Below are 16737 nucleotides of genomic sequence, written 5' to 3'. Positions count from 1 at the left end.
GATGGGACAGTGTAGAGGGAGTTTCACTCTGTGTCTGACCCTGGGAGTGTGTGAATGGACAGTGTAGAGGGAGTTTCACTCTGTATCTATCTCTGGGAGTGTGTGAATGGACAGTGTAGAGGGAGTTTCACTCTGTGTCTGACCCTGGGAGTGTGTGATGGGACAGTGTAGAGGGAGTTTCACTCTGTATCTATCTCTGGGGGTGTGTGATGGGACAGTGTAGAGGGAGTTTCACTCTGTTTGACCCTGGGAGTGTGTGATGGGACAGTGTAGAGGGAGTTTCACTCTGTGTCTGACCCTGGGAGTGTGTGATGGGACAGTGTAGAGGGAGTTTCACTCTGTATCTATCTCTGGGGGTGTGTGATGGGACAGTGTAGTGGGAGTTTCACTCTGTGTCTACCCCTGGGAGTGTGTGAATGGACAGTGTAGAGAGAGTTTCACTCTGTATCTGACCCTTTTTTTAAAATTACAAAATCCTTTATTACAAATATCGGTGCTATATAATATATACAAATCAGTGGCAAACACAGTTACTTCACTACAAATAGACAATAGACATTACACCAAAATGTTGCCATCTCTATCCACGATGGCATTTACACCCTGCGGAGCCTAACGGTCTCGAAACTCCTCGAAGGTCGCCGTGGACTGCACGTGTTCTTTTTCAATATTTACCCGGGCACGAACATACCCCCTAAACATTGCCAGGCAGTCTGCCCGGGGAGATCCTCCCGCCACCCGTTTCCAAGACCCTCGGATGGCAGATTTCGCCAGCCCCAGGAGCAAGTTGACTAGGACATCCTCATCCCTCCATGCCCCCTTCCTTACTGGATGACCATATATAAATAGGGTGGGGCTAAAATGCAGCCAGAAGGCGAGAAGCAGCCCACGCAAATACGCAAAAAGAGGCTGCAGCCTCGCACACTCCATGTACATGTTGTACACGGTCTCCTCCAGCCCGCAGAAGTGGCATGCGGGTGGGAGATCCATGTACAAACTAAAAAACTTATTGCAGGGCACCGCTCTATGCAGCACCCTCCAGCCGAGATCCCCCAGGTGCATGGGAAGAACCCCCTCGTAAAGGGACTTCCAGTGGGGACCCGCCTCACCTCCGGGTGGAAAGACCGACCGCCATGGTGTGTCGGGACGGTGGACAAGGGCAAGGAAGTGGAGGGTGTGGAGCAGCAGCCCATACAAATACCTCTTACTTGCATCCCTGAATGGGACTGTGGGTATCGATGAGAGACGGCTCAAGTTGTGTGGACACGGCTCCCGGAGAAGATTGCGGGGTCTGGGCCCGACAAGCAGCTCGGCCTGAGTCGGTCCACACAACTGAGCCGCACTGACATCCACTGAGGTAGGGCAAGGGTCAGACAGGACCCCGCCCTCTGCCTGAGGAGGGGATTCCCGGCCTGAGGCGACCATGTTCCAGACTCTCAGTAGGTCCTGATAGAAGCCGGGCAGACTCCGCAAAGCAGTACGGCTGACGCCCGCCGGTGGTAGCCGCATGTCTTCGTGAAGACAGCAGCCCCTCCGGAGGAAGAAAGTCGCCCACACGTGCCACCTGGGAGGGTGCTCGGCGTCCAGGAATCTCTGCAGAGTCCTGAGGCGGAGAGCCGCCAGTCGCGTTCGAACGCACACCAGCGACTGTCCGCCCTCTCCCACTGGGAGACTCAAGACCGCTGCAGAGACCCAGTGTTTCCTGTTGCCCCAGAAGAAGTCCACTAACTTCCTCTGCATTCTCGCAACAAACGGGGCAGGAGGGGCCAAGGTGACCATCCGATACCACAACATGGAGGCCACCAGCTGGTTTATGACCACCACCCTGCCTCGATAGGAAAGCACCCTGAGAAGGCCTGACCAGCACCCCAGCCGGGCCATGACTTTCGTTTCCAGGTCCTGCCAGTTCGCCAGCCAGGTCTCCCCAGAAGGACTCAGGTAGACTCCTAGATAGAGGAGACGTCTAGTGCTCCACTCAAAAGCTCTCATCTCCTCCGGCAGGGAGTCCACCTGCCACTGACCCACTAAGAGTCCGGAACATTTCGCCCAGTTGATCCTAGCGGAGGATGCTGCCGAGAAAACTTCTTGGCACTCGCGCATCCTCCGCAGGTCATTGGGATCTGTCATCATGAGGAGTACATCATCGGCGTAGGCCGACAGGACGACCTCCATGTCCGGTTCACGCAGAACCAGACCTGTCAGCCTTCGCCGAAGAAGGCTCAGGAATGGCTCGACACAAGTCGTGTACAATTGACTGGACATGGGGCACCCCTGACGTACTCCTCTCCTGAAGGGAATGGGCGCTGCCAGTGATCCATTGACCTTAACAAGGCACTCTGCGGCAGAGTATAGGAGCCGAACTCGGGCCACAAAGTGTGGTCCGAGCCCAACGGCCTGCAGAGTGCCCATTAGGAAACTGTGGTCTACCCGGTGAAACGCCTTCTCCTGGTCAAGAGAAAGAAACGCTGCCTGGGACCCAGTCTCCTGCTGCAGGTGGATCAGGTCCCATACTAGGTGGACATTGTCCTGGATGGAGCGGCCCGGGACCGTGTAAGATTGGTCAGGGTGAATCACCTGTCTCAGTACTGAACCAAGATGGTTGGCCATTGCCCGGGCGAAGATCTTGTAGTCCGCGCACAAGAGGGAGACTGAGCGCCATTTCTTTAGCAGGCGGAGGTCTCCCTTCTTGGGCAGCAGGACCACAACAGCTCTCCGCCATGAGAGGGGCATTTCCCCGGTGGCTAGGCTCTCCCCTAGAACAAGGCTGTAATCGACCCCCAGGACATCCCAAAAAGCCTGATAGAACTCTACACTCAGACCATCTAAGCCAGGGGATTTACCCCTCCGGAGTTGCCGAAGGGCAGGAGACAGCTCCTCCCGAGTCAGGGGAGCGTCCAGACACGCTGCGTCTTCTGGGCTGACCTTTGCTAAATCCTCCCAGACCTCACTGCACGCCCCCATATTTGACGGATCTGGTGAGAATAAGGACCGATAGAAAGTGCGGACTTCTTTGATAATTTCCTCAGGATCCGTGATGGAGGAGCCATTAGCAGCCAGTAGCTCCACCAGCTGCTTTTGAACTCCCCGCCACTTCTCCAACGAGTAGAAGAAGGGTGAGCCGCGGTCCAAATCCTGCATCATTTGGATCCGCGACCTCACATATGCACCTCGGGACTGCTGAAGCTGCAGATTCCTCTTTCTTCTCCTGGTATTCCTGCCACATTTGATGGTCTCCACCGGTCGGACCAAGACGGGACTCTAGGTCAAGCAATGCTCTCTCAAGCTGCTCAATCTCAGAGCCCCGCCTCTTTGTCGACCCCCTAGTGTACTCCCGACGTAAAGGCCCACATCCCACCACAGCCGTAGGGAGCTGAACTCTCTCCGTCTCTCTCTCCAGGTGGCCCAGAACGCTCGGAATGAATCCCGGAATCGGCTGTCCTCCAGCAGCCGATTGTTAAAGTGCCAATACCCGGATCCCATCCGAGGGTGCAGAGGAGTAAATTCCATCCACACAAGGTGATGATCCGAGCACGACACCGGCCGCATGGAGGACGCCGACACGCGGGAGACATAAGCCCGAGAGATATACAGGCGGTCTATCCGGGAACCCCCCTCTCTAGATCTTCTGGAGAAGGCGCTAGAGTCGGGGTGAAGATTCCACCAGCTGTCCACCAAGTCAAAGGAGCCGACTAGCTCCTTTAACCTTTTCGCCGATGCTGGGTCGCGTTGGAGGCCCGAGCGGTCCTCCACCTCGAGGGTACAGTTGAAGTCTCCCCCGAGGATGACGCAGTCCCCAGGATCGATGGAACTCAGCAAGGTGGACAGCTGACAGAATAGGCGCGTCTGCATCACCCCGTGCCTCGGAGCATACACGTTGACAAAATGCAGCGGTACTCCATCGAGGCGCACAGCCAGGTGGAGCAGACGGCCGGGCACAACATCTTGGACTCCTACGATTTCTGGCCGGTAGGTTGGGGCCAACAGGATCGCCACCCCGCTAGAGTTGGAGCTGAGGTGACTCATGTAGACCCCGCCCTGCCACTCCAGGAGCCAAGCGGACTCGTCCCCCGGGGTGGTATGGGTTTCCTGCAGGAAACTCACCGCGTATCTCCCATCCCTGAGGACTGAGAGATTGTTATATCTGCGGAGAGAGCCCCTGCTACCATTTACATTAAGACTAGCTATGGTAAGTTTCATGTCGGGAGCACACTAGGCCTCAGCACCAGTCCCCTTCCCACTGAGAGCGGTGGCGCCCTCAGCCGCACTATCCCGAAGAAAACCAAGAGCATTCTTTGCTTTCCGGGTCCGACTGCTACCATCGCTACCCTGTGACCCACCATCTCCCGAAGGAGCGAGGCTGCTTTCCACCCTGATGTCCCTCACCAGGTCATCCAGAAAGGATTTCAGCTGCCATCTGTCATTCCCCGACACAGCATTCTTCCTCCCCTTCTCTTTCCCCTTCCCCTTCCGTCCGAGGATGACTCGCAGGGACTTCACCAGCCTCGGCACGCTAGGCCAGCGAAGCGAGGCGAGTTTTGGCCGATGCTTTGCACCCACGGAGGAGTGAATAAACTCTCTGATCTCCTCCACAGATATCAATGGGGTTTTTTCAGGAGGGGTGAGGATGTCCATTGTCTCACTATCAATAGAATCTCCCTCCAACCCCTCACTGCAGATAGATCCCCCATCTTCCTCCTCATGTGGTGCATAAGGTGGCTGCCCCTGTAACCCACACTGCACAGCGGGTACCTCCCCCATACCTTCCGGCTCCACCGTCACATCAGTCTTATCCACAGTTGCGATGATGGAGGAAAAGTCCCCAGGGACTCCCTGCAGGCCATTAGTTGATGGGGTCGGCATGCAGGTTATATCACCCTCCCCAGGAGACAGGCATGAAGGGGACCCCAGCAGCTCTGGTCCAATGGATTCACCGGCTGCCTGATGCTGACAGTGAGAGAGCTTGGTCTCCTCTCCGCTTGTCCTGTTTAATACATTTGCCTCCAGGGAGGCGCTTACTGCTAAGTCCTGGGTGGAGGGCTCCAGGTCTGTTTTAGTTGTGCAAACAGGCCCAGCACTAGCTTCCTGCACAACCACACCACCCACCACGGGACTGGTAGCTACATCTGGGGATTCCGGGTTGGACACAACTTCCACCCGGATCCCCACCCCTTTCTGGGATTCCCCCTCATCTACATTCCCTGCCCTCTTAGGGGAACATTCCCTTCTCCTCTTCAAGCCGGAGGAGCACACAGGTGCGTGATTCACCGATGGAGCGTTACTCTCCGCTTCCATCACCCCGTCCGACTGTGCACTTCCCCGAGCCTCCCGCTCTACTTCAGGGCAAATGGGCGTGAGCTCTGCGGTCTCGGGGGCCAACTTCTTCATGTGTTTCGATTTCTTCCTCACTTTCCTTCCCCGCACAGGCTCCACCCCGTCCCTCGCCTGAACCTCCCTGCACGTAGCCTCAGGAACAGCCACCTGAACCACAGGGGCAGGAGCAGAGACTGGAACAGACGTAGGAACAGGGACAGGGTTAGAGACAGGGTCAGGGGCAGGAGCAGGGGCTGGCACAGGTGTAGGAGCAGGAATGGGATCAGGGGCAGAGGTAGCTGGGGCACTAGTTCCCGAAGTGGACTCCTTGGGTTTTCGGGTGTTCGGACAGTCCCTCCGAAAGTGCCCACCTCCCCGCACGCATGGCACCGTGGGCGCTCAGAGCTCCAATACACCTGATAATCTACCCCCTCGTGCCGGACAGTAAACCGGCCCTCAACTTCGTCCTCCCTTTCCAGCTTCATGAATACCTGTCGCCGGAAAGAGATTACGGTCCGGAGGGTGCGTCTCCTGAATTTGTGCCTGATGGCAGTTATTTCTGACCGTACTTGCCCCAAGCGTGCTAGTGTGGGAAGCAGGTCCTCGTTGGGGATGAAAGGTTTTACGTGACCGAGGACGATGCGTTGTGTGGGAGCTGTCACTAGCTCCATCTGTAAAAAGATGTTCTCCACCGTGATCCCTCTACTGAGGGCCCGATGCACCAACTCATCATTCCTCAGGTAAAACACTGCCTTCCCGAACTCTTTCTCGGTGGCCAAAACACCATCTTTCCCCAACAAGTCCTCCATAGCCTCCGCGCACTTTTCCAGGGTAGTTCCAGTTCGCAAAATACATTGCACCCCGCATTCAACTTTCACCGACCAAAACAGGGCGTTGTCCGAGGCTGGAGAGGCAGCCGCCTTGGCATAACTCCCCGCAGGCCTGCGACTCCCTGTAGACTGGTCCGGCATGTTACTTCTGTGTCCGAATCGAGAAAGATACGGTGGTGGTGCTGCTTATAAAGTCCTGGAGCGAGTTGAGTATCTGGCTGGAAAAGTTTGTACTCGGCAGTACCTTGCTGGCTCAGTGCCAGAAATTCCAACGCCAGGAAAGGCTCCGTTAGTCCTGCAGAACTTCCAGGCCGTGAGAGGTCGAGACGGCTCAAACGATGTTTTGGCTCCTACACCGAACGAGAATCCCGATGATAGAGATGGAAGGAGGTTGTCCCGATGTCAGTGAGGGAACAACGGCGTTTGTCTCCGGTATTTGGAGCGACCTGGCTTCCTGGCGAGTTGCCAGCGGCCACAGCTGGGTGCTACGCAGTTCGCAGCCGTCAACGAATCCCGTCCAAACTGGCAGTAAAACACCAAATGAAGTTTCCACACTAAACCAGCCACTCACTTAGATGTTCAAGAGACGTTTCAAACCAATTTCCAAGAAAATCACGACCTTCATAAAGCAGTTTTTCCTCGATTTCTCCCAGCGCAATCAGAACAGCTCCTCTCTGTGTCTGACCCTGGGAGTGTGTGGTGGGACACTGTAAAGGGAGCTTCACTCTGTGTCTGACCCTGGGAGTGTGTGATGGGACAGTGTAGAGGGAGTTTCACTCTGTGTCTATCTCTGGGACTGTGTGATGGGACAGTGTAGAGGGAGTTTCAACTCTGTGTCTGACCCTGGGAGTGTGTGATGGGTGTCATGACCTCAGCCCCCTCCTTCAAGAGAATCGCAAGATCGCTATTAATTCGGGTCTTGGACCCAGGAAATGAGAGACAATGCCACAGAGTTGACCATTGTTCTTAGAGGCACCTGTGTGAATTGCAACTCTATAGTACGTGCCAGCTATCAGGGACATGGACACCCTCGGGCAATGTGGTGTGGGGATGGCCTCACCCTACCTTGATTGACATTTACAAATCTGCCAGCCATGATAAAAAGGAGACTGCTGGAGGCGGTACTCCAGCGACGCACTAGACGGACACCATCGCTCATTCCTCTCGTAATAACGGGAAGCTGCTCGGAAGCCACGTGTGATTCGGATCCCCTAGCTAGGGAATCGAGTGGCTAATAACCCCGAAAAGGAGTTCGGACTGACAACGAGGAACTCCCGTTCTCGATCTCACCCTTTGAGTCCAGAAGGCTGGCAAGTTTATTTTCTCTCTCCAACCCGTGAACACGCAGCGGTCCCTCAAGCGGCAAAAAGCCTCCATGAACTGGCGAGACTTTTATATTTTAATTGGACAAATCGTTTAACCCCTAGACAACGATAGAGCTCATTTTTGATTGATTATTACTACACCTATGCTTTAGATTGAGTTTTGATGATGTATATGATCTGAATGTTTTGTATTAACCATACGTTTGTGCCCCTTTATAAATAAAACGTTTGAAAATAGTAGCACCAGGCTCAGCGGACCCATCTATCTTTGCTGGTAAAATTACCCGGTTACTGGGGAACGTAACATGGGACAGTGTAGAGGGAGTTTCACTCTGTGTCTGACCCTGGGAGTGTGTGAATGGACAGTGTAGAGGGAGTTTCACTCTGTATCTATCTCTGGGAGTGTGTGAATGGACAGTGTAGAAGGAGTTTCACTCTGTGTCTAACCCTGGGAGTGTGTGATGGGACAGTGTAGAGGGAGTTTCACTCTGTTTGAGAACCCAATTTCCAGGATGTTTTTTATGTCTTTCTTTACCTTCCTCTGTCTGCCTCCAAATCAGCTTCCAGGACTGAACTTCGACCTGGACAGCGCGAACTTATCGGAGAGCGCGGCCATGGGGAGTGAGCAATGCTTGGTCATGTGACAGAACCCCAGCCGATCCTGGGTCGCAAGTTGGCTCGTGTGGAGCTCGCCCATTGAACTCTGGTTTGTGGGGTGAGGTGGTGAGGAGTGGGATTGAGCAGGGTCCCTCTGATCCAGCTGTCCTTCCTCCCCGAAAGAGATCAGCTTCTGCTCTCCTCCCTTGCCCTCCATGAGAAATGGATACCATCATCTCAGTGACATCATGATCTCCTGGCAAATTTGGGGCAAAGTTCACATCACTAGAGTGAGAGCTCGTGACCAGAGTGCAGGCTGACTTTAATCCCCTTTCCCATTCACAGAAGTCCAGAATCTTATTTGCCGTCATGAAATCCCGCTGCCTGTTTGGCTGAGTGCATGTTGTAAAGGGATATTGGGTGTCCACTCGCAGATCAAATTGGACTCTGTATAACTTACATTAACTTGTCGCTGTGGGATTTGTGTATATAATGACTGGGTTTTGATTATCATAATTAATGTAACAAGCTAATAAACTTATGAGTTTTGTCTGAATTGTCTTTGTGGATGTAAAATTCTGTGCGCACACCTCTCTATGCTGGATCTGTTTGTCGCTTCCATTGTGGGCATTCAAGGGGAAACCACCCCAACTGTTTGGAGGCAAAACCTTCCCTACAAGTGAGTTTCCCAGATTGTGGTCATAGAGAGGACATTCCCAATAGTAAGGGAGTTTAGGAGTAAGGGCACAGCCTCAGAATATAAACGCGTCCCTTTAGAAGAGAGATGCTGAGGAATTTCTTTAGCCAGAGGGTGGTGAATCTAGAATTCATTGCCACAGTAGGCTGTGGAGGCCAACTCATGTTGCTTCTGTGCCTTGTGGTCTTAAACATGGTATTTGCAGATGTCTCATTCACCCTGTTCCCAGGGCATCAGTACAGGAGTTCCCTCGGGCAGTGTCCTGGGCCCATCTGTCTTTGGCAACTCCATCAGCGTCCCTGCTTCCATACCGAGTGTTGTACAATTCCTGTCTCAGCAGGTGAAGCAGCCCATGCCTGAGCACAGCAAGTCTCAGGCAACATTCAAGTTCAGTTTATGGTCATTCAGCTGTATACCATATATTGTCAAACGAGACAACATTGCTCCAGACCAAGGTACACAGCACAGTACATTTAACTCACACACAGCACAAAGTAATATTACCACAACTAAGTTAAGAAATCATAACGATACAAGTTAAAAAGTAAACAGTTTAACACTACTGGAGCTTCAGCTGTGATGATGCCTGGGAGTTCAATTGGGGGGGGGAAGAAACTTTCCCATCCTTACAGTTCTTGTCCTAATTTTCCTGTGTGATGTAGTGGGGAGGTCAAGCAGATCATGGGATGGATTGGAGGGATCACTGACAAAGCTAACAGCCCTTTGTATGCAGTGCTCCTGCTAATATCTAATATGAAAAGAGGCCCTGATGATCCCCTCAGTGGAAAAGTGTGTATGGAACTGGAGGAGATAGGGTTTAATGAGTACTTTCCTTCAGTATTCACTCTGGAAAAGGATCTTGGAGATTGTAGGGATGACTTACACCAGATTCAAAAGCTCGAGCATATAAACGCTAAGAAACTGGCTTGCCACTGAAGGCAAAGAGTGGTTGTAGACAGGTCAGGGTCATATTCTGCATGGAGGTCTGTCACCAGAGGTGTGCCTCGGGCATATGTTCTGGCATCCCTACACTTTGTGATTTTTACAAATGACCTGGATGAGGAAGTGGAAGGATGAGTTAGTAAGTTTGCTGTTGACACAAAGGTTGGAGGTGTTGTGGATAGTGTGGAGGGCTGTCAGAGGTTACAGCAGGACATTGATAGGATACAAAACTGGGCTGAGAAGTGGCAGATGGAGTTCAATCCAGATAAATGTGAAGTGGTTCATTTTGGTCGGTCAAATATGATGGCAGAATGGTATTAATGGTAAGACTCTTGGCCTTGGAGTACTGCGCTCAGTTCTGGTCGCCTCACTACAAGAAGGATGTGGAAACCAAAGAAAGGGTGCAGAGGAGACCTACAAGGATGTTGCCTGGATTGGGGAGCATGCCTTATGAGAATAGGTTGAGTGAACTCAGCATTTTCTCCTTGGAGAGACGGAGGATGAGAGATGACCTGATAGAAGTGTATAAGATGATGAGAGGCTTTTTCCCAGGGCTGAAATGGTTGCCACAAGAGGACACGGGTTTAAGGTGCTGGGGAGTAGGTACAGAGGAGATATCAGCGGTAAGCTTTTTACTCAGTGGTGAGTGCGTGGAAGGGCTGCCGGCAATGGTGGTGGAGGCAGATATGATAGGGTCCTTTAAGAGACTTTTGGATAGGCACATGGAGCTTAGTAGAATAGAGGGCTATAGGTAAGCCTAGTAATTTCTAAGGTAGGGACATGTTCGGCACAACTTTGTGGGCAGAAGGGCCTGTATTGTGCTGTAGGCTTTCTATGTAAATTCTAGAATATTGTCCAGTCCACTGACTTAAAGCAGCCCTATAAGCACTCCTCTGCCTCCCTTGACCATAGCTTCGTGGTCCTCAGCACTGGTCTTTTGTCTCAGCCCACCTGCTGGGAGTAGAAGCACTGCCAGGTGGGCATGTTAAGCAGTCTTGGTGGGGTAACAGTGGTCAAATGTGTCGGCTCCTGTGGTCCCACCGATGATATGTTGGTAGTAGTTGTTCAGAGGCTTCTTCAGGCTGATCTGGTAGTAATCTCTCAGTGAGAGGGAAGGCATCTGGGCATGCTGTTTCATGCCTGCTGATCACAGTGCATGCTTGACATTGGTCTAGGGGAATGTACACTGCTCCTTCAGCAGATAAAAAGGATACACATACTCAACCTCCTCAGTTGTTCTGCCTTTGTGGAAGATGGTGAAGCCATAGGGCTTCAGTGCTGCATCCAAAATGGTGGAGGGCCAGCCATGTTTTGTGACGCTAAGTGCACAGCAGTTCCTGATGCCTCTGGTACAGGTCTTCAGTTTTATTTTCCAGAGTCTATGAGTCCCAGCTTTCCTTCTGCACCTCTGTTTTCTTAAAGGGGAGCTGCACTCACAACCTGAGTCTGCAGTCTGCGATCCATTGATTTGGGTATTGATAGATTCTCTTTCATGTCTTAAAGCAATGTTGCTTACAAAAGTAGCGACTGGATTTCCGTTGTAGTCGTCCTGACTGGGAATATTTTGTGATTCCCATCAGAGCTGCACACAAAAAGTTGCCTGTTATCGGCGCCATCTTGCTCCGGTACTTAGTAAAGTGGCCACTGAGTGTATGTTACCATCAATGTTCTCTCTTTTATTTTTACATGTACAGTGAGTGAAACGTGTCTACGTTTACAATCAAGGATGTGCTGGCTGTAGTGCTTCACATATTCTGGCTCTAACAAGGCATGCCCACAACATTCAGCAGAACAACACAATGCGATAAGCAACAAAACAAGGCACACTTTGCAAATTAACAGTACTGAGAATTTGAGTTGTATTGAGACCTTAAAAGTTGAGTCAATTCAGAGTTGAGGTGAGTGAAGTTGTTCCCTCTGCTTCAGGAGCCTGTTTCTTGAATAGTTGGCTGCTCCTGAACCTCCTGCTCGATGGCAACAGTGAGAAGAGAGATGGCCTAGATGGTGGAGAGTCCTTCATGGATGCTGCTTTGTCAATGACAGAGGGGAGTACCACTACCTACCGGTTCCCCTCCCAAGTCCCACATCATCCTGAATAGGAAAAAAAAAGGAAGTTTTAAATGGGCACCAGCCTCCCCAGCATTGGCACATTTAAAAGGCAATGTCTCAAAGAGGGGGCATGCAACATTAAGGACCATCTTCACCCAGGACATGCACCCGTCTTGTTGCGGCCAGCATGATGATAATGACTATTATTTCATTTTTCTCTTTGTATTTGCACAGTTTCGGGGTTTTTTTTGCATACCAGTTGTTGGTCTTTCATTGATTCTATTATATTTCTTGTATTTAATGTGAATTCCCACAGGAAAACCCACCTTAGGGTTGTGGATGGTGACATATATGTACTTTGATAATAAATTCACTTTGCATTTTGTAGTTTGGATGGGAGGTGATTGCAAGAAAGGGCTGAGTTAACTCTAACCTGGGCACACATCTCCTCACTCGTCAAGTAGGCACAGCAGTGACCATACTTTGAGGAAATTGAGGTATACAAGGCTTCCTGCTCCCATTCTAACAACTTCCTACAGGAGTACTACCGTGAGCGTCCTGTCTGACTGCATCATTGTGTGGTACGGAAGCTGGGGGAATTGGACCTCAGTCCCTACAGAGGACAGTAAAAGCCACCGAGAGGATCACAGGTGTCTCCTTCCACCATGTGTGTGACATTTACCGCGAGCATTGCAGACAATCCCTACCACCCATCCCACAATCTCTTTGACCCACTACCATCAGGTAGGAGGTACAGAAGCACCGGGACTAGGACTGCCAGTCTGGATAACGGCATCTTACCTCAGGCTGGGAGACTAATGAATATCCTGTCAGCACCGAGGTCTCGTGACTAGGGCAGCAAGCTGTTTATCTGTGTTGTGCACTACATGCAGTTAGAATGATATTTTGTTAACTTAGTTTGTGGGAATATTTTGTATTATGTGCTGTGTGTGATATATGCTTTGAGTGTGCACCGTGGTCCTGAGGGACGTCGTTTCATTTGGTTGTATACACGTACAGTCAGATGACAATAAACTTGAACTTGAGAGGAGAAATTATTGCTCAAGGGACACGATGAAAGCTTCAAGTAGAGGAAAGGAAAGAAGGGAGGGGCAACAGGGTTGGGTGAGGGTGAGGAAGGGTGAATAAGGAATGATGGAGATTTGGACGGAAGGAGAGATGAGGTGTGAGGGTATCACTCAGATGCCTGACCTGAGAGAGGATAAAGAAACAGAGATCAGTTTTCATAAACAGGAGATTCTGCAGATGCTGGAAATCCAGAGCAGCACACACTGGAGGAACTCAACAGGTCAGACAGCATCTATGAAAATGAATAAACAGTCAACGTTTTGGGCCAAGACCCTACATCAAGATCAGAAAGGACGGGATGACACCAGAATGAAAAGGTGGGGGCAGTGGTAGAAGGACAGGTGAGTGGGAAAGGTCATGGACTGGAGAAGAAAGGATCTGATAGGGGAGGAGAATGGACTATGGGAGAAAGGAAAGGAGCAGGGGAGATGATAGGCAGGTGAGGAGAACATTGGCTTTCTTTGTCACGTGTACATGGAAACATACAGTGAAATGCTTCATTTGAGACTACAACCGAGCAATTGCTGGGTGCCCAGAACACATCTTCCACTGCCAGGAAAGCTCACCAATGCTCTACTTTCTGAGGAGGCTAAAGAGAGCTGGTCTGTGCACACCAACACTCCTGACCTGCAGATGTACAGTGGAGGTCAGCCTGACATGCTGCATCACTGTGTGGTCCAGAAACTATGTGGGACTCTTATTTTCAATACTTCGTGATGACAGCTGGGTAATGAACATACCAGCACATAGTCACGCCAGAAAACATTTTTAGTCCATGAGCAACAAGCCCTTGTATTGATAGTTTCTGGCAGTCCAGCCTGTAATTCTACTGATCTACCACTGGAGGGCAGTACTGATGGGCGAGACCTGCCCCAAATGAGCACAGACGCTATGCTACAAACCAAGCCTGTGGTTGCGGCCGAGCCCTTGCTACATCTGAGGCGACACTGCTGCCTCGCCGCCTGTCTTTTCACCAGACAAATGTTCAACAGGGTCTTGCAGCAGTAAAAGAAGCGTTCAAGGCAGCACGGTGCCTTGACACGCTGCCATTTTCACGCTAATTCAAGGCACCAACTCTGGTTTGAATTATTCACTTGGTTTCTAGTATTAAACAGGAATAAAACCAGCAGATGTTGCACACACACAGAGTTAGACCATAAGACACAAGAGCAGAATTCGGCCATTCGGCCCATCCAGTCTGCTGCACCATTCCATCATGGCTGATTTATTATTCCTCTCAATCTGGTTCTCTTCACCATAACCTTTGATTCCCTTACTAATCAAAAACCTATCAACCTCTGCTTTAAATATACTCAATGACTTGGCCTACACAGCTGTCTGTGGCAATGAATTCCACAGATTCACTACACTCTGGCAAAATAAATTTTACCTCATCTCTGTTCTAAATCTGAAGCTGTACCCTCTGGTCCAAGACTCCCCCACTATAGGAATCATCCTTTCCACATCCAATTTATCTAGAACCTTTCAATATTTGATAGGTTGCAATGAGATTCTCCCCTACCCCCCATTCTTTTAATCTCCAGCTAGTCCATCATGTTATGTCTTTCATTCCGGGAATCATTCTCGTGAACCTCCTCTGGGCTCGGTCCAATGACACCACACCTTTTCTTAGATGAACTGATCACAATACTCCAAGTGCAGTCTGACCAAAGCCTTATAAAGCCTCAGCATTATATCCTCACTTTTTATTCTAGTCCTCTCAAAATAAATGTAAACATTGCATTTGCCCTCCTTACCATCGACTCAACCTGTAAGCTAACCTGTAGGGAATCCAGCACCAAGACTCCCAAGTCCCTTTGCGCCTCTGATTTTTGAAGTTACTCCTCATTTAGAAAGTAGTCTACACCTTTATTCTTCCTACCAAACTGCATGACCATACACATCCCTACACTATATTCCATCTCCCAATTCTTTGCCCATTGTCCCAATCCAAGTCTTTCTGCAAACTCCCTATTTCCTCAGTACTACCTGCCACTCCACCTATCTTCATATCGTCCACAAACCTGGCCACGAAACCATCAATTCCATCATCCAAGTCATTAAAGTATAACATGAAAAGAAGTGGTCCCAACACTGACCCCTGTGAAACACCACTAGTCACCAGCAGCAAAGGCCCCCTTCTTTCCCACTCTTTGCCTCCTGCTTGTCAGCCAATCTTTCATCAAGAAGATTCCTGTAATACCATGGACACTTCACTTTCTAAGCAGCCTCATGCACAGCACCTCGTCAAAGTTCTGAAAATTGAAGTAAGCAACAGCCACTGATTCTCTTTGGTCTATCCTGCCTGTTATTTCCTCAAAGAATTCCAACAGTTTTTCAGGCAAGATCTCCCTTTCAGGATGCTATGCTGAACTTTTGCCTACTTTGCCAAGTGCCTCCAAGTACCCTGAAACCTCATCTTTGATAATGGACTTCAACATGTACCCAACCACTGAGGTCAGACTAACTGCCTTATAATTTCCTTTCTTCCACCTTCCTCCCTTTGTATAGAGTGGAATGACATTTGCAGTCTTCCAGTCCTCCAGGACCATGGAAGAATCTAGTGATTCATGAAATATCATTACTAATGCTGTCACAATCTCTTCAGCTATCTCTTTTCAGAACCATAGGGTTTAGTCTATCTGGCCCAGGAGACTTATCTACTCAGACCTTACAGTTTCCCAAACACCTTCCCCCTAGTAATAGCAACTACACTCAGTTCTGTCTCCTGACACTCCCGAATTTCTGGCATACTGCTAGTGTTTTCCACAGTGAAGATTGACGCAAAATACTTATTAAGTTCCTCTATCATTTCTTCGCCTCCCATTATTACCTCTCTAAAAGTTCAAAGGTCCTTGGAATGGATCTACACTACACCTTCTGAATTGCTCCCCAAAACTCCAGCTTTTGTTGTTCTGCTAGTGACCCCTTCCAATCGACTTTGGCCAGCTTCTCTCATGCCTCTGTAATTCCCTTTACTCCACTGTAATACTGATACATCTGACTTTGTCTTCTCCCTCTCAAACTGCAGAGTGAATTCAATCATATTATGATCACTGCTTCCTAAGGGTTCCTTTACCTTCAGCCCCCTAATCAAATTTGGTTCATTATATAACATCCAGTACAGTATTGCTTTTCTCCTAGTAGACTCAATCGCAAGCTGCTCTAAAAAGCCATTTCACAGGCTTTCTACAAATTCTCTCTATTGGGCTCCAGCAGCAACCCAATTTTCCCAATATACCTGCATGTTGAAATCTCCCAAGAATGTCATAACGTTGCCCTTTTCACAATTCTTTTCTTTCTCCCCTTGTAATTTGTAGCCCACATCCTGGTTACATTTAAGAGATTCTTAGAAAGGGTAAAAGAGAAATGGGAGGGTTATATGGTTAGATTGATGTTGGTGTAGGTTAAAAAGCCAGTACAACTGTGGGCCAAAGAGGTTCTGATGGAGGATCTCAACCTGAAATGTCAACTGTTTATTCCCTGTCTATAAGCTGCTTCCTGACCTGCTGAGTTCCTCCAGCATTATCAATTCTGTCCTCAACATGGACTAGACTAGCGAGAAGATTATAGATCAGGCTGACCACTCCCTTCATCTCCCAAGCCCATCACCCCTACTGGGACATGGGCCACTGCCTGCAGCTTTCCAGAGTCCTCTGTCTTGGCCGGTTTGATTGGCCCCATGGCTTCCACTTTCACCACATGACATCATTTGTAGACAAAGATCCTCCCTCTCCCCGGGATGAGGTCTTTAGAACTTCTGATGTCATTTCTGCACTTTGGTTACTTAATGGGATGGGGTTGCTAGTCCCACGTCCAACCCTCCTCCTCCTGCAGCCAGGCTTCTGCAGACCACAGTACGTGCACTTGCAACACTGTGTGTCAGACAGAGTGGTCA

The 16737-nt window shown here is 50.1% G+C and overlaps 1 protein-coding gene across 1 annotated transcript in view; it reads left to right on the top strand.

Moving 5' to 3' along the window:
• pex19 (peroxisomal biogenesis factor 19) overlaps window positions 1-8618 on the top strand; it is a 44974-nt gene extending 36356 nt beyond the window's left edge. Inside the window, exon 8 of the mRNA XM_073053923.1 lies at window positions 8026-8618. Within this exon, the coding sequence (XP_072910024.1) occupies window positions 8026-8109 (84 nt within the window). The 3' untranslated portion in view covers window positions 8110-8618. The remainder of the gene's footprint in view (window positions 1-8025) is intronic.
• Window positions 8619-16737: the final 8119 nt, after the last annotated feature.

The sequence above is a fragment of the Hemitrygon akajei genome, chromosome 8, assembly GCF_048418815.1.
Source record: "Hemitrygon akajei chromosome 8, sHemAka1.3, whole genome shotgun sequence".
NCBI classification, from domain to species: Eukaryota; Metazoa; Chordata; class Chondrichthyes; order Myliobatiformes; family Dasyatidae; genus Hemitrygon; species Hemitrygon akajei.
Note: the sequence above shows the minus strand (reverse complement) of the source record. Positions and strands in the feature narration are given on the sequence as shown.